At 41.2% G+C, this 15,000-nt stretch overlaps 1 protein-coding gene across 2 annotated transcripts in view; it reads left to right on the top strand.

Annotated features, from left to right (window-relative positions):
• gask1a (golgi associated kinase 1A) overlaps positions 1–15,000 on the top strand; it is a 99,180-nt gene that overhangs the window by 80,031 nt on the left and 4,149 nt on the right. For both annotated transcript variants that reach the window (XM_051935651.1, XM_051935650.1), the window contains exon 4: positions 12,908–13,011. In XM_051935651.1, coding sequence (XP_051791611.1) covers positions 12,908–13,011 — 104 coding nt within the window. The remainder of the gene's footprint in view (positions 1–12,907; positions 13,012–15,000) is intronic.

The following is a 15,000-nucleotide window of genomic DNA, read 5'->3' as shown; positions in this document are numbered from 1 at the left end:
TGTATATATATATGTATATGTGTATATATATATGTATATGTATATATATATATGTATATGTGTATATATATATATGTATATGTATATATATATATGTATATGTGTATATATATATATGTATATATATATATGTATATGTGTATATATATATATATGTATATGTGTATATATATATGTATATATATATGTATATGTGTATATATATATGTATATATATATGTATATGTGTATATATATATGTATATATATATGTATATGTGTATATATATATGTATATATATATGTATATGTGTATATATATATGTATATATATATGTATATGTGTATATATATATGTATATATATATGTATATGTGTATATATATATGTATATATATATGTATATGTGTATATATATATATGTATATATATATGTATATGTGTATATATATATGTATATATATATGTATATGTGTATATATATATGTATATATATATGTATATGTGTATATATATATATGTATATATATATGTATATGTGTATATATATATATGTATATATATATGTATATGTGTATATATATATGTATATATATATGTATATGTGTATATATATATGTATATATATATATGTATATGTGTATATATATATGTATATACACACTGCCTGGCCAAAAAAAAAAGTCACACACTGTAATATTTCGTTGGACCGCCTTCAGCTTTGATAACGGTACGCATTCGCTGTGGCATTGTTTTGATAAACTTCTTCAATGTAACAAGATTTAGTTCCATCCAGTGTTGCATTAATGTTTCACCAAGATCTTGCATTGATGATGGTAGAGTCTGACCGCTGCGCAAAGCCTTCTCCAGCACATGCCAAAGATTCTCAATGGGGTTAAGGTCTGGACTCTGTGGTGGCCAATCCATGTGTGAAAATGATGTCTCATGCTCCCTGAACCACTCTTTCACAATTTGAGCTCGATGAATCCTGGCATTGTCATCTTGGAATATGCCCGTGCCTTACGGCTACACAGCAGTTCAGTCCCAGTCCCTCGAGTTCCCTTCACATTGTGTGTGTGGAAATGCTCTTACTTTCACTATTAAACATAGACCTGAGTTCTACTGTTGTTTTTCTTCGATTTGATTTCACCAAACGTTTAAGTGATCGCCAATCACGATCATTCAGGATTTTTTTCCGGCCACATTTCTTCCTCGAAGACGATGGGGTCCCCACTATCCTTCCAGTTTTTAATAATGCGTTGGACAGTTCTTAACCCAATTTTAGTAGTTTCTGCAATCTCCTTAGATGTTTTCTCTGCTTGATGCATGCCAATGATTTGACCCTTCTCAAACAGAGTAACATCTTTTCCACGAGCATGAGATGTGTCTTTCGACATGGTTGTTTAAGAATTGAGAAGCAATTCATTGCACCAGTTGAGGTTAAATAACTTGTTGCCAGCTGAAAGATAATCGCCCATGCAGTAATTATCCAATAGGAGGCTCGTACCTATTTGCTTAGTTAAATCCAGGTGGCGACTTTTTTTTTGGCCAGGCAGTGTGTATATATGTATGTATATATATATATATGTATATATATATATATATATATATATATGTTACGGCCAAAACCCGAAATCGCCCAAAGCGGGAAATGGCCAATGTTGCTGTAAATTGATTGGCCAATGCCCAATCTTTTCCTCGATTTCAGGATTTGGCCAGCCAGTTTGCGAAATTGAAGTCGGAAGAAAAAAGGCATGAGCAGCGATTTGTGGCGCACTTAGTTGTGCAATTGCATCAAGTGTAGCCTTGGTGGCTCTTGTTCAGAAAGCGGACACCACGTGGTTGTTTCACAATAATTAAGATTAGGTCTATAAGTAGGTTTCACATTTCTGTTATCATTTTAGTCCTAAAATAGTGACTTAATATCAGGGACCTATTTTATTGACCTTAAGGTTAGTGTTTGGGTGAGGGGAAGGCCGTCTCAAGTGGCGTCTGCTTTCTGAACAAGAGCCGCCTTGAGCAGTTTCTCGTGCAGAATGGAAAACTCACTTCTGACTCTGCATCTGAAATATTTAAGCATCTTCTCGCCTTGAGCGGACAGTCTTACATCAGCGCATCGAATTTTGGCCAGGGAGTTCTCGCCACTTCACGAATTGGCTGGCCAAAGTAGCATACATGCTGGTCATTTCTAATAATTCGGACTTCGGCCACACCTTGTGGCCAAAATGTGAAACGGAAAGCCAATTAGGGAACTGGCCGAACTTCGGGTTTTGGCCGTAACACATATCTGTGATCTGACCTCATTACTGGCCCCAATTTGTACCCCCGTCCCAACATTGCTTTTTTGGAATGTGTTGCAGGCCTGAAATGGATGTCTATTAACAAATGAAATGAATCTGACCCGACAAAACGTGAAATATCTTGGGTTCACACTGTCTGCAATGAAATAAAAATCAAAGTACATTTAAGATCCGCTGCATGTATTTTTATTTTGGGATTTGCATTTTCCTTACCATCCCAACTGATTTGGGTTTGGAGTTATGGTGGTGGCCGCTTCGTGTCTCCTGTTAGATGAGGCGTCCTTGAGAGAAGAAATGAGAAGAGAATGAGAAGAAAGTCTCCATTCATAATTAGGTTACTTCCATGTCACTCTGTACTGACCTCAGTAAATGAGTTTGATGCTGTGGGTGTCAGACTAGCTGTCTAAAGGTCTGAAATGTCTGTTATTCCAGCCATATTGTGTTCAGTAACAAGAGAACATTTTGTTCAATTCATTGAATTTTTGTTCATTCTTTGCACCAATTCATTGAGTTGGTTACATAATCAGGCCATCTGTTTCTGTAGATTTGCTTATTGAACTGCTTGTCATCTTTCCATTTCGATTTTGTTTTATAAAGATATGTCCTGATATTCATCCATCTGTTCATTAGCTGTACCTACTTTGTCTAATTCAGGGTCGCAGATTAGAAAAGTTAATAAAAACACGCAGAGCACTGAAGCATTAACACAATGACTGGAGCCCATGCCATAGGTGTTTATATTAAAGAATTGACTTTCAGTCGGTCTGTTGGAGGATCACATGAAAACCACTGCACTTGTTTCTACAAACGCTATTTCCCAGTAAAGTCTAACCGTGAATAGTGTCACACACGTGCGAGTAGGAGGAAGGTGAGTGGACCAAGTGAAGATAATTACCTGCCAGGCCAAGGAGTGGCAGGGTGTGCTAAACCTACTTCTGTTATCTCTGTAGGCCAAATATGGGAAAACCTACCTGATTTATCATCAACAATGTCACGTCTGGTTCCAATGTCACGAACGACGTCACTTCTAGTTTCCGACACCTTGAAAGACGCCAATTCCAGTTCCAACGCCACGAACAACATCACTTCCAGTTCCAACCACAGATGACATCACTTCCGGCTTTGGCCTTTAAAGCTGCCATCATCTCAATACTTGATCAGTTCAGTCTTGGAACTCAAGCAGAGCACTTTGGAGTTTATTTGAATACCCATGTGCAGCCAGGGACAAATATAAGTGTGGCTGCCCCAAACCTTTTTTCGTGTGTTGAGACTCATTCTTTCCACAATAGGCTAGTACCTTTTTATATTTTCGACATATAAATTGTTCAGGTCGTGGAGTTTCCTGGTGAGGTCTCAAGAAAAAAAGATAGGAAGCAGGCCAGAAATCTACCTAGTCTGTCCAGCAGAGGCAACCTTAACTTCGGCCCCTGGCCCCAAGGCAACCTGCTGGCTTCATCAGAAGTAGGCCGCAATAATGGGAAGCTGGCAAAGCAATCTTAATAAACATGACCTCAAACAGGAAAAAAAAACCCACCAAAAGCACAGATAAACTTGGCCTAAAAATGGACAATCCAGAAGCAAACCATGTCCTAATTGTGTAATCTGATAGAAAGGTCCAAATACGGAGTAGAGAAGGTCAGAATCCAGTCATTGAAAACAAGCAACAGCAAGAACACGGAGAAATCACCGACGCCTGACGTCCACAATGTATACCAATGAATTCTTCTTCTCTGGTTTAATGGTGGTTGGATAGCAGCTATCAGGTGAATTACCGCCACCATCTGACCCTGGATATCTACTGTGTTGTAACACACACAATTCCCCACTCCCCCCTAATTAAACATGTCTCATATTCTATAAAAAAAAGACCTGTATTAGTGATGAAGTGTATTAGATATTTAAAGCCATAAACCCGAGAACCCATTCTGAAGAATATAGCCAATATAAACTGTAAAGACCACCGTTCTCTTTCTCATGAGTAGATCCCTCTGAGCTCGTGTTTGGCTGTTTCTCGCCGAGAACAATACGCACACCTCCCATCAATATGTGCCCTCATTAAATACAAGGGACAAAGTTCAAAAAGTTACCCACTTTTTTATATTTTCGTTGGAAACGGTGAAGGTGGGAGGAGCAGTGATTGGGCATTAAAAAGTGGTCTGACGCTGGGAAAATTGCACCACAAAGGAAGGTGACTATGTCGAAAAGTGATGTCATTTGTTTTTGAAATTCTCAATAAATAGAGTTTAAAAAAAAAAAAAAAAAAAAAAAGTGTGGAAACTTTTTGACTGTCCCTCGTCCAAATTATTACTCGGCCTTGTGTGCCCAGACCTTAATCCTGATGATTATATCACCTTCTCCCTTCTGTTCTTCCCCGTAGGCCTCGACCATCCCACTTCTTTCTGAATGTCACACAAATGTCTCGTGTTTTCTCTTCAGCCCACTTGCCTCTTCCATTATCCTTCTAACTTCAATTTTTATATTGCTTTTTCATTTCTCCATTACCATATTGTACGTGCGTGTTGTTGGTGTTTCTTTGCCAGGATATCTGCTCACTCAGTCCCACCCACGCCAACATGTGCAGGAATCCGCAGAAAGCTCACGTCAAGTCTCATTGTTTTAATGCTAGTTAAGGGTTGCGTTATTTCATACAATATGCCTGGCCCAGCTTCTGAATGAAAATCATTCAGACTCGAAAGTGTTGATCCGGAATCAGATAATATGACGGTTTTCGGTGGTCTCACCTCGTCCACCCACTGTAAAGCTAACGCCGCAGCTGCTATGTCACCTGTATGTACTGACAAATGACCACCTATCTTTGTCTACACTGTTTTGTGAAAATCAGGCACCGCCAATCCTGTGCCTTGTCTACCAGTACTGTCTTTCGAGGCGTCTATCTGCTTCATGGGTTTCTGCGGACAATGGGTCTTTTTACTTCTGGTACGTGCTTCCTCAGTTGGTTTGCCCAGTTGATTTCATACAAGGGATGCTATTGGCGGATGGCTGAGAAGCTACCCAATTGGAGCACGCAGTTAAGTTCCTGTGTGCTGATTGGCTCAGCAATGGAGCGCTGAATTCAATTCCGCTGTGTTAACCAGGAAGTCTTGTCTCCCTCATTCAGCATCAACGTGCTACTGCTTCAGGGGCTGTGCACAAGCGCCAATGGAAGATGCTAACGATTGCCGAAAAGGTAAAAGTTTTGGATATGTTGAAGGAAGGGGACAGCTACACCGCTGTAGGACGTCATTACGGCATCAATGAGTCCACGATTCTTTTTATTTTAAAAAGGAGGAAAAGAATATAAGATCTATGGCCGCAGTGTCCTTTAACCAGGGCACAAAACAAGTTGTAAATGGATGTAATAAGGCGGTAGTCTGGATAGAATCTGCTTTAGGGATTTGAAGACTGCCGGAAGAAGAACAACGGCGGTGCTACACAGTCGCCTGAAGAGGCTCCTTTAGAAAAGCTGTAACGCTCTCTTTCTTTTGTTGTGCAGTAAAATTAAACTCATCGTTATCGGACAAGTCGTCGTGTCATTGTTGGTGAGTAACCATAATTCATTTTCTATGTACGGTACTTATTACATGTACATTTAGTATCACTGTACACACATTTTACTGTATACAATTTTTCTTGCATTGTACGTATTTATTGCTGGTGGGCTGCCTGTCGTAATGGCTGTAACATATGTGATATCGGAAACGCTCGATATCTTTAATATTTAGGTTTTACTGTATATAAACTGTGTTTGCATACATAATTTCAATGAATCTTACCTAATATCTAAGAGAATACAAAGGGTTTATGCTGTATAATTGTGTGGGAAATGTTTATAAGAGTGTGGGTGAGTTTATAAGGGCTTAAAATATATAAAAAGGACCAGGTTTTTAATTCGCAGATTTTCACCTTTTGCGGGGGGTTCTGGAACGCAACCCCCACGATCGAGGAGGGATTACTGTGTGTGTGTGTGTGTATGTATATGTATATATATATATATATATATATATATAAATATATATATATATATATATTTATATATATATATATAACATACACAAAGTATTATTAAACTTTAAAGTAAACAATCTAAAAAAACCACTCATTTTTTATGTAATGGCCACTCATTATAATTATGAATTAACACTACATGACCCCTTAGGCTGTATTCTTATTGCTGTATTTTCAGACCCATAGATATATGTGTATGTGCACATGCATGTTTTTGTTGATTTTATGATTTTATTATCTGTACGGTGTCCTTGGGTGTTTACAAAGATACCTTGAAATAAAATGTAGTATTACTGTATTATTACTATTATGAAATCCATTCCTCATGTGCAAATTAAAACAGATCTACTACTACTACGTTTTCTACTACCATTATTACTACTACTACTACTACATCTACTCTCTCATTATCTGCTTTATTTCAATGAGAAGGTTGTTCAGCCGGGCTGTATAGTGAATATAAATGTTAATTTTTATCTGACGCTCGCGGACCCCCTGAAACCCATACATGGGCCTCCTAGGGGTCCACGGGGGGGGGGACCCACAAAACACAAGAGACAGAACAGAAAACATTCCTCCACATAGAAACATAATTACACAAACCTGAACTATTATGAACAGTAAAGTAAATAACTGTTATAAACACATAAAAAGCCCTTACTAAAGGTGCATAACCAGAAATTGTCTACCAGCCTATATTCTATAACAGCAACATCTAAAAAAAAAAAACAAAAATAAAATAAAATAACCGTACCTTCAGCTGCAGTAATGCTAAATTTATAGCATTACATGTCCACTAGATGGCAGCAATGAGACACTAGTCTGTCTTAATTGAAATTGCTTAGAAGGAATGGCACTTTGTGTAGTTTGTCTGTCCATCTTCTGCTATATCTTATTCTAATGCTTATGCTGCACTTATTTCTACAAAACATTGCGGTTATTTCCAGTATATTCTAACGTTCAATACAGGCTAATCAAATATTTCATCTTCTATGTATAAACATCTAGGAAAAAAAAGAGACAACTTAAAAGCTGCCATTATCTCCTTCGGTGAATTTCAGTTGATTACACTCCTACTGTTGAAAGAAATCTCACTATTGTGTGTTGTTGAACAGTGGTGCAATCCCACAGCGATGCGTCCATGTTTAATTCGACCTTGGCTTCAGCTAGACTAAGGGGAGACTAAGGGCTGCAGTGTGCATGTTTGAACTACCCATAAGCCATTGCAAACATGTTATATTGCAACAGCTCTTATCCATTGTGATTCCCGTGTAATTTTCAAAATGCCATTTTGATTTTTTTTTTTTTTTCCTTTGTAGAAGGTGATAAATGCAAGAGTCAAAATGTAATTTAGGACACACCCTGTTTTACTTGAAAACAATATGAATAACTAAAATAACGAGCACACGATGGCACAATAAAGAACAGAAAGTTATGGTCCAGAGAGGTCGGAGCTCCATGGACCGGATGGCTTGTCTTTTCTGGAAGTGCCCTGCTTTCACAGCTCGTGGACTTGAAGGGGCGGAGTCAGTTGCTTTCAGTGGGCATCTCTTCTCTGAGCTGTGGGAGTGTCCCGAGGTTGTAGTGCCTAACTCTGATAAGCCTGGAATGTGACCCTTTACAGCCTCACTAAAAGTTGCCATGGGCGGCATGGTGGTGCAGTGGGTAGCGCTGCTGCCTCGCAGTTAGGAGACCCGGGTTCGCTTCCCAGGTCCTCCCTGCGTGGAGTTTGCATGTTCTCCCCGTGTCTGTGTGGATTTCCTCCAGGTGCTCTGGTTTCCTCCCACAGTCCAAAGACATGCAGGTTAGGTGCATTGGCGATCTTAAATTGTCCCTGGTGTGTGTGTGTGCCCTGCGGTGGGCTGGCGCCCTGCCTGGGGTTTGTTTTCTGCCTTGCACCCTGTGTTGGTTGGGATTGGCTCCAGCAGACCCCCCGTGACCCTGTAGTTAGGATATACCGGGTTGGATAATGGATGGATGGATGGATAAAAGTTGCCACCATCAGCTGAAGTAATGCTAAATTTATAGCGTTACATATCCACTAGATGGCAGCAACAAGACACTAGTCTGTCTTAATTGAATTTGCTTAGAAGGAACTTTGTGTAGTTAGTCTACCCATCTTCTGCTATATCTTATTCGAATGCTTACACTGCACCTATTTGTACCGAGCTGTGGGTGTGTCCCAGGGTTTTAGTGCCGAACTCTGATGAACCTGGAATGTGACCCTTTGACACACACGTGTGACACTTCATCTTGTTGTTCTGTAACTAGTACTTTATAACAGAACTAGCCATGTGCGCCCAACTACGTTGCGCGTGTTAAAGTTGTCTGTGAAGGGCTCCCTGTTTAAACGCGGCTACCAGTCGTGAACTGGGCCCTTCGTCGCACAGCATTATGATTTTTTTATAAGGGAAACAAAATTACAAAACAAAACCCTTGGACATTGATTCGATAGGAACGGCCTACTCGGAATCACTGTCCGAATAGTAATTATGTGGTGGTGGAGGAGCATTTCTGCTTCTGTCCGTTCACAGTCCGTCTCATTTTCACGACGCCGTCGTTTCCTCTCACGATCTCTTCTCAACCTTTCTCCAATCTCGCAGGTTGCTTTGTGGCAATCCAAAGAGTAAGGCAATATACACGGAGCAATGGTTATAAAAGGGGGACACATAGGTATCCAGGCTCTTTAAAGCATAAATAGGGATCACTTCACTGACATGTGAGCAAGCCAGGGTGTAACTGTGAGACGCGCAGCACTCGCCGGCTACAACGTAACAATAATAATTTCCGGAACGTGCTGTTACGTTGTTATTCATTTTACCCACTGTCTTTCTTTCATTCATATGTTACGTAGGCATGTACCTTTTATCTTCGGCAATCTCATTCTTTAACCAGGCCTCAGGAGCTAACCAGCGTAACACTGTCCACCACCCCTTTCGTTATTCTGGCACATTGTTGACATCCGTGAGTAACAACAACGTACTAAACTGGAAGGTGGTCTACGCATGCGTGGAATTCACGGACAAACAAAGATCAAGATCCAAATGAAGATTATATATAAAAATTACTTTATTTCTCCAAACCTTAAACTGAATTTTCTCAATAAAATTTCCCAAAGTCGTAATAAGCTCAGAATTAGTAGACACTAAGCAATACAAAAACCATCTGTGCGTTTCTACCACGACGAGGAGATCATTGGAGTCTTTCCATTTGTTCCCTCTTCTGTGACTGGTGAAGCCTAAAACCATGAAGCTGTAGCCCTGGTGTCACTGACTAAGGGGGGCTTCTGTCCAACTCTGACCCTGACTAGTAAGAGAGGGTGAAATTTAACGCTTTTAGGGCAAATTTTTTGTTCCTGGTCCGAGTATTTTTCCAAAAAACTCAGTTTTCTGAAAAGCACACAAAGCAACAATTTCACACATAAATCAATATAAAAAACTTATTTATGAATCTTTTATGTTCCATGAGCCCCTCTAGTATGTAAATTCACACACTTATTACCTACCTGTTTGTCTCATCACTCATAAGCTGAAAGGCACTCTCTGGGGGAAAAAAAACATCTTGAAGTAGTCGAGTGGCTGGTAATCCGTAGTGGCCGCTAGCACGCTGTGTCGTTGGATCAAGTCCAGTAGCCAGCTTGCCTCCCATGGATATCTATGTCTGTGTGATCCTCCCAGGGCGAACGATCAGCTGATGCAGGTTACCTGTCTTATTTGCATCAAAATCGGACTTCGCCAAGTGTCTGTGGGGACCACCCAGGTGAACACTGCTGCTGCTTGATCATCTTAGGACTGATCTGCTGAAGCAGGTACCTGACTTGTGTTTCCGCTCTCCAGATCATTTGCATCAAAATCAGAGTTCAGTAAGTCAGAGTCCAACTCGGCAATAATACGCCAAAGATGGATAAATAATCCGCACCGAGTATTTTGCTTTGCCCTCCTCACTCGAAGTCGATGCCATTCTAGACGCTGTTTGCTCTGCGCTACTCAAACACACAGGCAGAGATTTGACGTCAAGTCAACAAGTCTAACAGTCCTCCTAGCAAAGAGGGGTCTACCTATAGAACATAACGGTGAGTCTTATTGATGTTTACCGCGTTTCTTTCACCCTCTGCCCCTGAATGGTGACTTTAGTTCGACATCCGCCCTAAAAGAGTTAAGGGGCTCTCCCCATTCAGAGAAAGGGGATCAAATGTGTTAGGTTGTGCACAGGACGTGGATGAGCCCTTTATACCCCATCATGTCTGGCCTTCTCCTTCCCTCAATCACTCGTGTCTATCCACACATTTCAGTGAGAGCAAATGCTGCATGGCTGTTATAAAAAGAAGAATATGATATTCCAGGACAGACGGCTGGAGGATGCAGCAACATGGCTGGCAAACTCGGGTCAGAATACCAAAAGCCAAGGAGACGTATGCTGTCAGGAGAGTGCCATAAATAATAATAATTTTTATTTACAGTCATATGAAAAAGTTTGGGAACCCCTCTTAATTCTTTGGATTTTTGTTTCTCATTGGCTGAGCTTTCAAAGTAGTAACTTCCTTTTAATATCTGACATGCCTTATGGAAACAGTAGGATTTCAGCAGTGACATTAAGTTTTTTGGATTAACAGAAAATATGCAATATGCATCATAACAAAATTAGATAGGTTCATAAATGTGGGCACCCCAACAGAGATATGACATCAATACTTAGTTGAACCTCCTTTTGTAAATCTAACAGCCTCTAGACGCTGTTCTCCTATAGCCTTTGATGAGTGTCTGATTCTGGATGGAGGTATTTCTGACCATTCTTCATACAAAATCTCTCCAGTTCAGTTCAATTTGATGGACAGCCTGCTTCAAATCATCCCATAGATTTTTGATGATATTCAAGTCAGGGGACTGTGACGGCCATTCCTGAACATTGTACTTCTCCCTCTGCATGAATGCCTTTGTAGATTTCCAACTGTGTTTTGGGTCATTGTCATGTGTGGAATATCCAACCCCTGCGTAACTTCAACTTTGTGACTGATGCTTGAACATTATCCTGAAGAATTTGTTGATATTGGATTGAATTCATCTGACCCTCGACTTCAACAAGGGCCCCAGTCCCTGAACTAGCCACACAGCCCCACAGCATGATGGAACCTCCATCAAATGTGACAGTAGGTAGCAGGTGTTTCTCTTGGAATGCGGTGTTCTTCTTCTGTCATGCAAAGCGCTTTTTGTTTTGACCAAATAACTCCATTTTTGTCTCATCAGTCCAAAGCACTTTGTTCCAAAATTAATCTGTCTTGTCTAAATGAGCATTGGCATACAACAAGCGACTCTGTTTGTGGCGTGAGTGCAGAAAGGGCTTCTCTCTCATCACCTTGCCATACAGATGTTCTTTGTGCAAATTGCGCTGAATTGTAGAACGATGTACAGATACACCATCTGCAGCGAGATGTTCTTGCAGGTCTTTGGAGGTGATGTGTGTGTTGTCTGTCACCATTCTCACAATCCTGCTCATATGCCGCTCCTGTATTTTTCTTGGCCTGCCAGACCTGCTGGGTTTAACAGCAACTGTGCCTGTGGCCTTCCATTTCCTGATTCCATTCCTTACCGTTGAAACTGACAGTTTAAACCTCTGAGATGGCTTTTTGTAGCCTTCCCCTAAACCAGGAGACTCAACAATCTTTGTTTTCCGATCTTTGGAGAGTTGCTTTGAGGATCCCATGCCGTCACTCTTCAGAGGAGAGTCAAAGGGAAGGAAGCACAACTTGTAATTGACCACCTTAAATACCTTTATATCTCATGATGGACACACCGGTGTATGAAGTTCAAGGCGTAACGAGCTCATCACACCAAGTAATCAGCATTGAGCAGTGATAGGCATTCAAATCAGCACAATGACAAGGGGACCCACATTTGTGCACAGCCAGTTTTTCACATTTGATTTAATTTCATACAACTAAATACTGCGTCACTAAAAATCTTTGTTCAGAAAAGACCGCAGTACTCCTAGGAAATGAAAGACAGACCACTGTTATCTTTATTGTTGAAAGGAGAGTCAATTACTATGCAGGCTGAGAGGGGGTCCCAAACTTTTTCATATGACTGTATGTAGCGCCTTTCATCCACTCAAGGACACTTTACAATTCAATAAATACATTAACAAGACCATAGAAATTACACACAAGAAAATTAATAATGCTCATTACAGGAGTTTGAAATGAATAATAGATTCCAAATTTTAGGGGCCATCACACTGAAAGCTGTGCCACCCATAGTTACTAACCTGTGTTTAGGTACAGTAAGTAAGTTAGCGTCCGATGATCTTCATGCACAGGCAGGAGTGTAAGGATAATGAGGGGCTAAACAATGGAGGGCTTTACAGGTGATGAGAATAATTTTATATTTGATTCTTGAAAAGACTGGTAACCAGTGCAAATCATAAAGGACAGGAGTGATGTGGGCAGCTGGTTTTAGTGTGTTGTAAGTAGACGAGCAGCAGAATTCTGAACATACTGTAATCTATTGAGATATTTAGTCGGGAGGCCATAAAACAATGCAACAAATGATGAAATACTCACAAGCACAACGTGTCCAATTGGATAAAACACTCAATCTTTGATGCTTTTGTTCTTTATGATATGACAGGTCAGGACGTCGGACCCAGTTCAACTGGTCTTTATCGACAATGCGGGCAGACCACAGCACCCGGAAGATAATCTCAACTTTCGCATTTTAGAAGGAATTGATGAGTAAGTATTGTCAGAAAATGAGAATTCAACATAAGAAACGAGAAAGGGGGGGAGCACCAGAGACGAAGCCTCAGACTACGAATGCCATGAATGTAATTACCCCGATCTACATGCTGTCAAATGAACGAACCACACGCCGTGGCGCAACATTAGGGGCCTCGCCTCTAGCACTGATGTCCGAGGTTCGATTCCCGAGAGGGGATGCAGTGAGTGTGTACGCCTGATGAGCCCAGAATTAGGGCGAAACACGTGTCGCGTACTCTTTGCATTATTTGACAGTTAAACTATTTCAACCATTCTATGATCTGCATCTCACAACTGAAAAGAGGGCACCGTGGCAGATGTTAGCTGACTTGCTGACCAACCACAAGTGTTACCTGGTAGGTGAATCACAATCTGATTGTATGGGTGGTTAGACTACGAATGCCATGAAAATATATATATATATATATATTGTGGACCACCAGGGTGTGTACAGCCACCCTAACCTGACTAGGGAGGCGAGACGTGATCCTCTCAGAAGGCAATTTGACTTCCCGCGAGACAAGGCAGTGAGACAACATTTAACATCTAACCTAACAGTTGTTGGATTGCTTTTGGCAGACACTTCATGTGCTCCCAGCTCTTAAAACAATGACAAGCGACAAGCAGAACACGCAGCACGCCAGCAGATGATCTGACCGCTTCTCCTTGTCGTGCATTCAGCCCATTATACCCCATCCCCAACACGACGTGAGCAGCAGAGACGCGAAGTGGCAAAAGGACAGCTGCTGTACAGGCTTTTAAATGATCAACGTGCAGCGCGACAAAAAGAACACGCAGCTTGTCGGCAGCAGCAGCAGTAGAAAGCCAGCACATGATCCGACGGCATCTCCTTAGCGCGTGTTCAGCCGACCCTCCTTCACAACACGAGACACGTTATACGTCCTGCTAGGAAGATTTAACCACGCCCGGGGCCGGAAATAAAGGAGTACAGTATTGTTTTTACAAAAGTTTTAAAGTAAAAGTGAAAATAATGCATATGTAACAATTCCTATGAAAATAACAATCTCTTTAAATTGTATATCCAGTAAACCAAACCCGGGGGTGGGCGAGCAAAGCGATCAGGGGGCAGAGCCCCCTAGTATATACACATATATATATATATAAATATAAATAAATACATAAATAAATATATATATATAATATAGTGACACGGCATTAGGATGCCAGCTGGATGGAAGGACCGGGGTAGAGATCATCTACAAGACACCACCTCCCCTGGGACACTGGAGGGCAGTCCCTCCTGGGTGGCTGTGGCATCATGGACTCCCTTAGGCACGCTGGGAGTTGGAAGTGTCACATAGCCCTGTTGGGTTCTATGGGGGCTGCCAGGCGGAGCTGCAGAGGCTTACATGTGTCTTTTACCACACCTGGGGGTGATCCCAGGTCTGATTAATGAGCCTCACTCCATTTGGAGAGCTAGAGTCGGGAGGAAGAGTGATAAAGCTTGCCAGGAGGAGGAGCGGAGGAAGAGTACAAAGAAGCAGAAGAAGACGAAGAAGAACTGTGTACTGGTGCTGATTTGTACTGTGCTGCTGTGGGGAACAACAGAAAAGCGTTTCCCCTCAGTAAATAAAGAGCCTTGTTTGTGGCACCTGCATAAAAACAGACAATAACTTTATATAATGTTAACGTTTACCCCCCTGGGTGGAACTGAAGAGTCGCATAGTGTGGGGGAGGAACGATCTCCTCAGTCTGTCAGTGGAGCAGGACGGTGACAGCAGTCTGTCTCTGAAGCTGCTCCTCTGTCTGGAGATGATCCTGTTCAGTGGATGCAGTGGATTCTCCATGATTGACAGGAGTCTGCTCAGCGCCCGTATCTATCTATCTGTCTCTGCCTGTGTCAGGAAAGGGTGGCTGTCAGATCATCTCCTGGAGAACTGCATGTTCTGCTTGTCGTTGTTTTAAGAGCTGGGAGCACATGAAGTGTGTCTGCCAAAAGCATTC

The sequence above is a fragment of the Erpetoichthys calabaricus genome, chromosome 13, assembly GCF_900747795.2.
Source record: "Erpetoichthys calabaricus chromosome 13, fErpCal1.3, whole genome shotgun sequence".
NCBI lineage: Eukaryota > Metazoa > Chordata > Cladistia > Polypteriformes > Polypteridae > Erpetoichthys > Erpetoichthys calabaricus.
This window is presented reverse-complemented; position numbering and strand designations above follow the sequence as displayed.